The sequence below is a fragment of the Genypterus blacodes genome, unplaced genomic scaffold, assembly GCF_046128005.1.
Source record: "Genypterus blacodes isolate CSIRO-AG114 ecotype Tasmania unplaced genomic scaffold, CSIRO-AGI_Gbla_v1 ptg000216l_1, whole genome shotgun sequence".
In the NCBI taxonomy this organism is placed as follows: domain Eukaryota; kingdom Metazoa; phylum Chordata; class Actinopteri; order Ophidiiformes; family Ophidiidae; genus Genypterus; species Genypterus blacodes.
This window is the reverse complement of record NW_027467015.1, coordinates 755,808-767,500: the sequence shown is the minus strand read 5'-3', so window position 1 is coordinate 767,500 and position 11,693 is coordinate 755,808. Positions and strand designations below refer to the sequence as shown.

Sequence of the window (11,693 nt, the reverse complement as noted above, 5' to 3'; positions counted from 1 at the left end):
TCTGTTCCTCTGCGTCTGCGTCTCGTTTTAAGTTGTTCTTTATTTACCAAAATATTTCCATCGTGATAAATATAAAAGTTCTGCAATCTGGAGATAAACGCAAAGAAGGAACCACGAGAGAGAAACAGCATGACTGGAGAAGCAGAAACAGGAAGAATTAGAGTTGCAAAACCAGAGAAAAGTCAGAAATGTGTCTCAGAGCAAAGTAGACAGAAATGTCACAGGCAACAGATCGACAGTGGCAGTAAGCGTTTCCACTCAGTGATCCGACGCTGCTGTAGGTTTAAGTCTTTACTTCTTTTATCCTGTGAGCTTTTTCTCCTTCTCTTTTGTTCTACAGACTCTTTGATATCAATCCAGTCGTCACTGCTCGGGGACCATCGGAACACTGAGAGGGATTTTGACTCACATCCGTAAAAAATACACACACACAGGCCGACACACAGACAGACAGACAGACAGACACAGAGACAGACAGGATCACTGAGCTGACCCTCTATGGCTCAGGATGTACTGTGAGAGACACACACACGTCCACTCTGAACCAGAACCTGAGGACCGGCACGGCTCCACGCAGCTCCCAGAGACCACAACACAACGTTAGGCCTTAATCTGTAACGCTCAGGGTACACACACACACACACACACACACACACACACACACACACACACACACACACACACACACACACACACACACACACACAGCCGAGGTGAGGATGGCTGGACCAGAGGCCAAGTGCAGGCCCGGCCAAGACACACACAGTGTGGACTAATGGATTGAAACGGCAGAGTAATGAGGAAGAGCGCTGAGATGTTGCGTAATCTGCTGGACTGTGGAATGAGGTAAGAGGAAGTAGAGGTTTTATCCAGTGTTTTCGTGGAAAAGACGCATAGCTTAGGAGCTTAAGTGTATACAAGCTGCTCACAAACACGCGTAGAGACACGACAAACACACACACACACACACACACACACACACACACACACACACAAAACAAGATATTAGTATCGACAAAGTCTCTGAGAAAGACTTCAGCACCATGATGGAGAAGCTGCACCCTGTCAGCTTGCCTGCCTCACCCGTCGACCTGCCTCAGCCCCCCTCCCCCTCCCCCTCCTCTTCCTCCTCCGCCTCCTCCTCCTCGTCTGGGTGCACAGAGCTAGACAGTCCCCTCCTCAAGCAGCCTCCAGTGACTTCAGATCACATAAGCAGGCCGCGTTCAGCTAACGAGACAGAGCACAGGGGACACATGGACGAACCCGCCGCCACCACGCCAACGCTCTTTACCAATCACAAGGTGGATACAGCCGCTACACCTGAGCCCATCGTCATGGACACAGGCGAGGAGAAGCTCGGAAGGTCCCCGACACTTTCGTCCCCACCTCCTCTCCTCCCAGCGCCGGCCAAGACCTCCCCGTGTCTCCTCCTCCCTCCTCCCGCCTCCCAGCCTTCATCCTCCTCATCCTCCCCCACCGCCGCTCCTCTTCCTCCACACATTCCGGTCATCAGCCTTGGTCACAGCAAGCCCCCTCTCCCTCTCCCCAACACTCCTTTGACAGCCCTCCACCCAATCCCTCACCTGCTGCACGGGGACCTGCGCCGCACCCAGCTCAGCGCCCAGCTCACTGGGGGTCCTGGAGGTCCCGGGGGTCCCTCAGCCGTCTCCCCAGGGCCCATGTTGCCTCACCAGTACCTGCCTCCACACCCTCTGTACTCCAGGTAAGAGTTTATCCATCTGAGAGTGTTGTTAAACTGGTCTGCAGAGTCACAACGTCTCATCTGTCACTTTCATTATCAAGACACCTCTAAGTCATGTTGCTATGGTTACCTGTAGCTTGCGACCTCAATTAGAACGCTTGTGAAGACGTGGCAGAAGTCGGGTCATCGCTCCAGCTGATTGGCTGTCAGCATAGCAGCCCAACAACCAATCACATTCATCCAGATGACCACACCTGTGATGAAAGCTACAAATTACTCAACTTAAAATATCAACATCAAATTTTTACACAATTTTAAATTCTGTGTCCCTGAGTTTTGTGAGGCCTGTATAAATATAACTTTCAAAAATTTAAACTTCTTAAAATTCAATAAATACAAATTAAAATAAAAATAAAAATGAATTATTTCTTTAATAATTCAAATCTCCTTCATAACATGTCACCTAAATGACACAGAGCCTTAGAAACAGGTGTGGGGGGGTCTGTGGGGGTCTGTGGGTGGTTGTCTAGGCGTCACTTTGTCATGGCGACGCGTCTGCGCTGTGAGCGATGCCAGGTTTCATGTCGGCCTCAAACTGCTGCGACTGCACGACTTCCTAGTGTGATTAATAATGGTTACGCTGTTCAGTTAAGGGAACGGGTTGTGAAATTGACAGCAGGATATGAAAGAGAGAGCAAAAAGACAAGGTCAGTTTTGATAGCATTTAGAAGTCACGTTTTTGGTTGCGCATTCCAGATAATATCAATCAAAGTGTCATTTGTTTTGTTATTTAAGAAAAGGAGGAGGAGATACGATTATTAGAGCCACAATGAAGCAAACATGCTTCAAAAAGTCTGCCTCTCTTTCTACGGCTCAGCCTCAGCGCATGTGTGTGTGTGTGTGTGTGTGTGTGTGTGTGTGTGTGTGTGTGTGTGGAGCAGGACGCATTGATCCTTTCCATCCTCCTGAAGCAGAATCCGTTTGTCAGCAGGCTTAATGAGTCACGGCTTTCACTCTGCATGCACACTCGATCAATGCCTCCAACACAGTCAGGCCTCAGATAATGGCCTCCACCATCTTACTCGCTCACCCTCCACTCCATTTTGAATCCTTTCCTTCTCTGTTTGTCGCTCCAGTTCTTACTTGGGCCCCTCCAGTAGTTACGGCGCCTTTGCCAACTGCCGGATCAAGAGGAGACCTTCGTCCCACTTTGAGATGGAGCTCAATGACTGTGAGTCCTTCAGGGGGAATCTGATGTTGAGTGTGTGTGGTAATGTGTGTAGTACTCACCGGTGAATCTGTGTGTGTGTGTTTCTGGCAGGCCCTCCTCAGAAGATCGCCCGGCGTGTCTTCACCAACAGTCGGGAGCGTTGGCGGCAGCAGAACGTGAACGGGGCTTTCTCCGATCTGAGGAAACTCATCCCCACACATCCTCCAGACAAGAAGCTCAGCAAGAACGAAATCCTCCGTCTGGCTGTCAAATACATCAACTTCCTGGTCACGCTGCTCAACGACCAGGCCAAGAACGAGACCGGGGACTCGCCCGAGGACGACGGCACCGCGGCCAGGTTGGACGGGAACGAACTGAACCCGGTTTTCCAGTGCGACACCCCTCCTCCGTCCCACGGCCCGCCGCCGACCTCGGCTCTTCCCGCCATGGTGGCGTCCCACAGAGACAGAGACTCCACAGATTCCGTCATCGTGCTGGCCCATTCCTCAGCTACGTCCAGTTGCTACGGCGACACGGACAGCGAGGAGAGCTTCGGGACTAAGACCTCTTTGGTGACCCAGGGGATTCTAGGAAAGGTCAAAGGTCAGATAAGGATGGTGGCAGCTACAAATGACGAGCGATGACATGAAAAGACTTGTGAGCGGCGTGCGAATGTGAGACTCACCGATGGGGCGGAGCCACACAGGAGCCTCATGGTTCCACCTCACGTACTGTGAATTAGGAAGAAGCAGAGTTTGGGTTTAGTTAACAGTCTCGTATTCACTCAGTGAGTCAATGTGTTGCAAAAAAGTGTAGATTTGTTTCTTATAGAATATGGAAGGGGATTGAGTCAGGGCAGCATTTGGGTTTAATTCCCAATGAGCTCAGCGAATACAAGATATGATTCTGATGCATTGCTGGTCAAGGAGGTGACCTTTGACCTTCTTCAGGTCTTTGTGGGTCAGGATGAAAACTATATTGCAATAAATGAAATAGATTGTTTTCAAACATTATGTAGAATGGGATTGAAATGAGCAAAGTAGTGAGTGAGTCACAGATCAACGGGAGGACTTGACTCACAGTCGGGCAGCACATCGGCTCTCACTCTCTGAGCCTTGTTCACACTCCTGGGTCACATCGGAGCCACAGATCACCGTCACAGCAGTGTGTGTTAGTATCAAGGTGTGAACGACGAGCAGAGTTGTCCGTCGATGTTGTCAGGCGATGGCGGGTCATCGCCGGCCCACCCCGACGTTGTGACACACTTTGTACCAGACAGAAATAAAGTGTGTTTTACTTTGCTGTTCCTTATTTGACATCCTCTTCTTGCTCTCTGATGACTGCGCTCTGTGTCAGCACCATTTCCCAACAGCCCTGCGTGTTCTGGCTTCAGGGAAACACTCCTGCTTGTTAAGCCGGTTTGAGTCTCGGCGTGAAATGTGAATAATTAAACGCTTTTGTTTGGAACGATCCAAAGTTTGAGGGTTTTTTAATGCAACAAACTTATCAGCGTGTTTTTCAGAAGAGCCAAAGCTCGTCTCCATGATTTGTGTTTGGTTTTGTTCAGCAGCATAACAGATTGATGACACCGGCGATGTGATAGCCACCAACCGGACATAGCTGTTGTGTGACGACCCCCCGACCCTGGAAAAAGAAGCTCTGTTGACTTCATCGCGATCCCATGAGGGGTTGGGAGCTGATACGTGTGTGTGTGTGTGTGTGTGTGTGTGTAGTGGGGGGGGAGTGTTTGTTCCATGGGGTCAGACATCATCACTTCTGGGTTTGCAGCACAATGCGCGAGTTTAAAAGTGCAGGTGTGTGTGTGTGTGTGTGTGTGTGTGCGCGTGTCTTGGGCGAAGAATTAGGAAAGATTTATGCAACAGCAACAATCGCTGGTGTGTGTGGTGGAGTGTGAGGGAGGTCAGGGTGGATGTGGGATGCGGTCAGAGCTGGGGTTGGGGTTGGGGGTGTTGTGTGTGAGCTGCAGCTGTGCGGTGGCGTTGGCGTCTCTGCATCAGCCCGCCTGGATCGCACCCTACGGTTAGTGCTGTCTCACTGACGGCCAACGGGTTTCCTGCAGGGGAGGGGTGCTGGAGGGCGAGTGTGAGGGTGGGGCGGCAACCGCTGCATGGAAGAAGGGAGAGGAGCGAGGAGGGAGGGAGGGAGGGAGAGAAAGAGAGAAAACAGACAGCAGGATGCCGGTGTTGGTACCACAGAACAGGAAGAGCTGCTTGCACAACACGGCTATGAGTGTGTGTGCCCGCGGACGGCCTGTTCCTCTGTGCTTCACCCCGAAACCACAGAAACCAGGAGATGGAGGCCGGGGGGGAGGGGGGAGGGGTCACAGGGAGGAAAGGGCGTGTCAGGGCTCACAGCAACAAATTGATCTCGATCATGTGAAGGTGGAGGCAGGAGACGTCCTGATACAGCTCAGCTTCTGTAACATAGAAGTCCAAATGTGTTATTTAGCTGCTGAAGAAAAATCTGATTAAAGTTTACTCTGCTAAATGTGAAAGTTGGCTCACAGCGAGTTATGAAAATAGATGCCAAACATCTCACACACACACACACACACACACAAGCAAAGATCTAGACTTTTTCATGACAGCATAATTTGACCCAAAAAAATAAAAAAGTTAAAATAAAAAATCAAGCCCCTTGCCTGTGTGCCCCTGTAGGGGCCCCTGGACCACCCTTTGAGCCCCCTTTGTGTACGTGCTGTGTGTGGAGAAGGGAGGCGACCTGATACAGGGGGCCAGACTCAGCCTGGCACACAGAGATAATGCCCTCGCCTCCACCATGCCCCCCCCACTGAGGTGCCCCCCGTCACACACACACACACACACACACACACACACACACACACACACACACACACACACACACACACACACACACACACACACACACACACACACACACACACACACACACACACACACACACACACACACACACACAGTTAACAGAGAAAGATGTAATGGACTTTCATCACAGAGACATTTATTGTTGTTATTTCTGTTCTTTAATGAAGAATGAAGCAGAGTTACAGTGTGATGAGCAGCTCTATGTTGAGCAGCTCTATGTTGAGCAGCTCTATGTTGAGCAGCTCTGGAGCAAAGTCCTTACAGCTTTACAGTCTACAGGAAGATTAAAACACCATTTTTCTTCATGGATGTTGCTTAAATATACAACTGAGCTTCATTATTTACATCTTTAATGCACATTTGATGATTTAACGTGTGTGTGTGTATCATGTATGAAGTGGTGCTGCTACATGGAGTCACATGTGAACAAGAGCAGCATAACAGAGCGGCTCATCGAGGAGCTGGACCCAGGAGAGAGCGGAAGGAGGAGGAGGAGGAGGAGGAGGAGGAGGAGGAGGAGGAGGAGCGTCTTTATTTAAGCGACGCCGTCTTAAGTTACCGTTTCGCAATACATTAGCAAATTCCTTTCCCTCTCATTCTGTCTTCAGTTCTCTCTCTCCTTGTTTCTCTCCGTCTCTCTCCGTTCCCTGCAGAGTCTTTGAGGCCTCAGTCGCGTTCTTGCTGAACTTCCGTCTCCCCACTTCCGATGCGGCGGATCCAGCTGCCGCCCCTAGAGCGCCGCCTGCCAGGCCCCCCAGGATCAGGCCCAGGATCAGACCCAGCACCGCCCCCCCTATCACCACCTTGGGCACCTTTTTGGCAGCGGTGGCCATTCTCTCCCACACGGAGCTCTCGGCCACCATTTTAGCCCCCGCTTTGGCCCCGGACCCCACCTTGCCCCACACCGGGCTCTGGGACACTTTCTTAGCTCCGGCCCCGAACCCGGCTCCGACCCGCATGGAGCCGTCAGCCACCAGTCGGGCCCCGGACTTGGCCCCTGACCCGACCTTCTCCCAGATGGGACGGGACCGGATATTCTTGGCACCTGACTCCGCCCACGCCGACCCGTCTGCCATCACCTTGGGGACTTTCTTCATAACCACGTTCTCCCCCACCAGTTTAGAGACGTGTCCGGCGCCGGCTCCCATCTTCTCCCAGGCGGCGCTATCGGTCACCATCTTGTGGACGCTCTTGGCTCCGTCACCCACCGACCCCCACACTGGGCTGCTCGCCACCTTCTTTGCTCCCTCGCCGACCCACATGGAGCCGTCGGCGAGTAACTTGGGGAGCATCTTAGCGCCGGACTCCAGTTTCTCCCTCATGGAACTGAGAAGCGAGGGAGAAATGTCCGAGAGCGAAATGGGAGGGAGACTCTTGAGATCCATGGCGCTCACACTCCTCTCCGCCTCATCCCTCGTTTGCTCAATCTCATCCTCTCTCACTTCCTCTTCCTCCTCCGTCAGAGGCTGCAAGGAGGGATAGAGCACTCGCCCCGGAGCGCCGTACTTCCCGACTCCGCTCTTTCCTCCTTGCTGCTCCAGCTTCTTGTCCTTCCTCTCCCTCACCAGCTCCACCTGCCTCTGTCTCACTCTGTCCTCCGCTTCCTGAAAGGCGGGGCAGGAGTAACACTGTCCTCCCGCCTCCGTCACCGTCTGCTCCACCTTCTCCAGCAGCTCTGCCGCATTCCCGTCTCCTCGCTCCATGATGTGATACCGGTCCCCACATCTCTCCACCAGCTTCAACAAATCGATCCGTTGTCCGGCGATGTACGCCTCCACGTCGCCGTCCCCCGCCTTCCCGCTTTCCCTCAAACGATCGGCGTACGTGAACAGGACCAGGGTGTGTCTCTGCACGGCGTCGGGGCCAAACACCGCATCCAGGGCCCCCAGAGCCTGCAGCTCCATCTTGGCGGGCTGGTCCACGGGGACGCACAGGAGGAAAGCGTGCGGCCCGGGGCTGGACAGAGCGACGCAGGAGGAGATCTGAGCACGCACCTCTGCTGGAGAACTCTCTGACTTGAACCAGTCTGGAGTGTCCACTACTGCCACCTGTGGACAAGACAGGGAAGTGCGTTAGAGGTTGTGACATTTCTGCTGTTTGGTGCACAACACACACCGCAAACACACACTCGTGCACCACTGATTGAAGGGAAACTTCTTCACGTGTAGCCGCACACGTTAACCCACTCAGAGACAGAAGAGGAACTTTATTTTTAAATGTAAATTAGGTGATTTCTCTCTGTCTTTGTCAAGTGGTGGAATGACTGAGAGGCAAATCATAAACTCATTCCTTCCTTTATGTTGATCCACACAAGAGTGACAGATGGAGACACAAAGGACGAGCCGAGGCACAGAGAGGCCGAGCAGGGTCATAGGGTCAAAGTTCAAGACAAATCAAGTCTGTAACACCAGTCCCAAGTGTTTTAATGGTTAAAAACGTGTCTGTGTGTACTGATGAAGATGAAGAGCGTGACTGACCCTGTTCCCAGCACACTGGCCCCTCTTCTTCTCACACGCCAGCGTGATCGCCATCAGGCTGTCTGGATACGCCTCAAACTCCTCCCGCCCCAGGATCCGGTTCCCGACTGTGCTCTTCCCCGACCCAGATCGACCCAGCAGCACCAGACGCAACTCCGGAGAGGAGGGGGAGGAAGAGGAGGGGGAAGGAGGTGGGGAGGTAGAGGAGGAGGAAGGAAGGAGGGAGGAAGAGGAGGAGGAAGGAGGGAGGGAGGAAGAGGAGGAGGAAGGAGGGGGGGAGGTAGAGGAGGAGGAAGGAAGGAGGGAGGACGAGGAGGAGGAAGGAGGGGGGGAAGTGTACGTTGACGGGGAAGCAAAGGAGGAGGAGACGGTGGAGGAGGAAGAGGAGGCGGGCGCTGCATCAGGAGATCTCTCACCAAAGCTGCTGACCCTGTAATGATCTGCAGAGGAACACAGGCAGAGATGAAATGAGATCATTACTCACAATCACTGAATAAAGTATTCAGTCCACTCACATGTGTTTGTTAGTTTGGGTGCTGGTTTATCACCAGTCAGCTGTGAGAGTAGAGCGCCATCTGCAGGAGAACATCAATAAGTACATTACACATGATTCCTCCGTGTGTGTGTGTGTGTGTGTGTGTGTGTGTGTGTGTGTGTGTGTGTGTGTGTGTGTGTGTGTGTGTGTGTGTGTGTGTGTGTGTGTGTGTGTGTGTGTGTGTGTGTGTGTGTGTCACCTCACCTGAGTTCAGTTTGAAGCTGGAGCTCCTCTTCCCCTGACCTGCTGCGTCTTCACACACTTCAGGTCGTGCTTGCAGCTGCTGTGTCACCGGGGCTGAGTAGAGTCCATTCGACGCTGAGCTCACCGCCACTCGCTCCTCCTCCTCTTCCTCTTCCCTCTTCCTCCTCCTCTCCAAGGTGTTGTACCTGCTGCTGTGCGTCTCCACAGTTGAGCTGTGGGTCGCCACTGCCGCCGCTGCCGCTGCCGCCGCTGCCTCCTGTATTTTCTCCTCGGCCCTGAGTCTGTACCTCTCCTTCAGCTCCCTCTCTCTCTCCTGCACTAGTTTCTCCATCTCTTTTTCCTGGGCTGTTTTCACGTGGTACACACCTTTCCTCTGCACGATGCCATCTACCTGTGACATGGATGTTACAGGAAGAAAACATGATCCATCCGTCCATGTGGTCTTGTTTGTATGAAGGTGAGTGTGAGTGACCTGCTCACCTTCTCCAGCAGCGAGCGGACCTGCTCCCGCTCGTCTCTTTGACGATTGTTGATGACGTGATGATTCCCTCGACAACGCTCGATCATCTGCCTCAAGCCTGGCTCTTTCTGCAGGTACGTCTAACACACACACACACACACACACACACACACACACACACACACACACACACACACACACACACACACACACACACACACACACACACACACACACACACACACACACACACACACACACACACACACACACACACACACACACACACACACACACACACACACACACACACACAGTTTCTCTCTATCCAGCCTCTAAAGCAGCAGGTTCAGGTGCTGGCCTGGGCCGAGGCTCGGTTACCCAGAGTTACCAAAGACAGGAAGTAAAAGAGAGACGTGTCCAGCTCTCCTACCTGCTCTGAGTTCCCCATCAAGTAGTCTCCACAGGTCAGCAGGACCAGCGTGTTGTCCAGAACCTCCTCACCAAACATGTCCACCAGCTCCGTGGCCACATGGGCGTCCATCTTTGAGCACAGAGGGGTTAGAGGAGGGTTTGTTTACATTTTAAACACGTGGTGAAACATCTGGACGGTGTATTGACATTAGAATGGTTCATCCAGACTGAGCAGTGAACGTTACACAAACACAAATTCATGAGTCACTGATGAGCTCAAAGGTAAATACATGAACAAAAGTTAATGCAGGACCAAATTGAGGGCATAAATACTTAACAATGTTCAAACATATTAACACTAATTAGACAGAATTAGTTTTGAGTTCATTCCAACTCATAAGGGAATTAAGGCTGCTCATTATTTTATATTTTCTATGTGAGCAGCAAAAAGCGACAAAAACATAGAAGTCAAATGAGTTCACTTAATTTCTGATGTAGTGTTTGAACCTGGACGTCTCACTGATGTTGTGCGTGTCATAGTTTGACCTCTGACCTCTGTGAACTGTCCAACTGGCACCAGCAGCAGAACCCCGTGGGGCCCGGGTTCAGCCAGCGTGAGCGCCCGCTCCGTCTCGGCCCTCACGCTGGCCTCGATATGGCCGCCGCTCCAGTACCACCTGGGCGCCTCCACCAGCGTCAGCCTGCGGCCCTCTGAGTAGCCCCGACGCACCTGGCAGCTCCGGGCAGAACTGGCGGGGGAGATGGTGCTGAGCTGACCCAGGAGCGTGTCTCCCGTCGACGTCTTTCCACATCCGATGTTTCCCAGCAGGAGGAGCCTCAGGTCCTGGTGTGAGGAGGCGTCGTAGCTCCCTCCAGTGTACTGACTCATGACTGGAAGAGAGAGAGGGAGAGAGGGAGAGGGAGAGACAGAGAGAATGAAGGCCGACATTACAGAGGGGAAAAAGGTTTGATTATCGTTGACATCTTGTACGCAGCTCAAAAATAACAGAAACCGACATTGACAAGGGTGTGGTGTGTGTGTGTGTGTGGGTGTGTGTGTGTGTGACTGTGTCTTCAAACATGCAGCTTTAGCCAGAGGGTTGTTTCCTGACTTTAAGATGTAAAACAAATGACCCATCTTCTTATTTACTGAGAGCTTAACATTGAATATTTATGAGCTCAAACATTTGACAAACAGCTCACAGTGACATCATCGCCTCTCTGAGCCTCTTAACCCTTTGTCTCTTTACTTCTCTTTACTCTGTGTTCTCTCCATCATCTTGAATTTGATGTGCATGAATGGACCTGAACGCCTCAGTGAAGCTTTCATTCCACCTGGAACAGCTTTCTTCCTCATCCCTTTAACTGATAAACCACACCTTGCTAATCCTGTCCAACTACATTCTGCTCTGACCTTTATATGTGGAGCGATACGCAGACATGTCCCCGACACGATCCAGTTACCTTACCAACGCACAAAGCACCTGTGTGGGACGCCTGCACCAGGAAGATTCAAACCCGCTGACATAACAAGGCTAGAACTTGAACTTATAGGCAGTAAGTGAACTTGACAGTGTCCAGGAAGAACAACACAACCACAGGCAGGTTCATACTCACTGGGCTGTGAGGCGTTCGAGCGTCGTTGTCTTCGGTGGCTCTCAGCGTCGGCGTTTCCTATTTCAAAGCCTCGTCGACCTCTGAAGGCATCTGACGGGAGACTTCCCTCTCAGGTGTGGTGGAGACGCCTGCTGAGCCACTCCCAGGCTCTCTCACCCAACCACACACACCCAAACACACTGCTTTCATATCTACTACGCAACAGGT

The 11,693-nt window shown here is 52.1% G+C and overlaps 2 protein-coding genes across 3 annotated transcripts in view; one reads left to right on the top strand and one right to left on the bottom strand.

Moving 5' to 3' along the window:
- The window catches only part of lyl1 (LYL1 basic helix-loop-helix family member), a 4,757-nt gene extending 1,049 nt beyond the window's left edge, over positions 1-3,708 (top strand). Inside the window, exons 2-4 of the mRNA XM_076170385.1 lie at positions 341-1,723; positions 2,839-2,933; positions 3,024-3,708. Coding sequence (XP_076026500.1) covers positions 1,044-1,723; positions 2,839-2,933; positions 3,024-3,556 — 1,308 coding nt within the window. The 5' untranslated portion in view covers positions 341-1,043 and the 3' untranslated portion in view covers positions 3,557-3,708. The remainder of the gene's footprint in view (positions 1-340; positions 1,724-2,838; positions 2,934-3,023) is intronic.
- Positions 3,709-5,893: 2,185 nt separating this feature from the next.
- On the bottom strand, positions 5,894-11,604 carry LOC143016182 (uncharacterized). 2 transcript variants are annotated; one of them, XM_076170374.1, is made up of 8 exons: positions 11,487-11,603; positions 10,423-10,760; positions 9,889-9,999; positions 9,476-9,595; positions 9,035-9,386; positions 8,772-8,831; positions 8,257-8,696; positions 5,894-7,827 (listed from the first exon to the last, which is right to left on the bottom strand). In XM_076170374.1, the coding sequence occupies exons 2-8, from the start codon at positions 10,756-10,758 to the stop codon at positions 6,373-6,375; spliced, it is 2,874 nt and encodes a 957-aa protein (XP_076026489.1). In that variant the 5' UTR covers positions 10,759-10,760; positions 11,487-11,603; the 3' UTR covers positions 5,894-6,372. The 2 variants fall into 2 exon arrangements, with proteins under 2 accessions (XP_076026489.1, XP_076026490.1); XM_076170375.1 differs by lacking the exon at positions 8,772-8,831 and having other exon boundaries at positions 11,487-11,604.
- Positions 11,605-11,693: the final 89 nt, after the last annotated feature.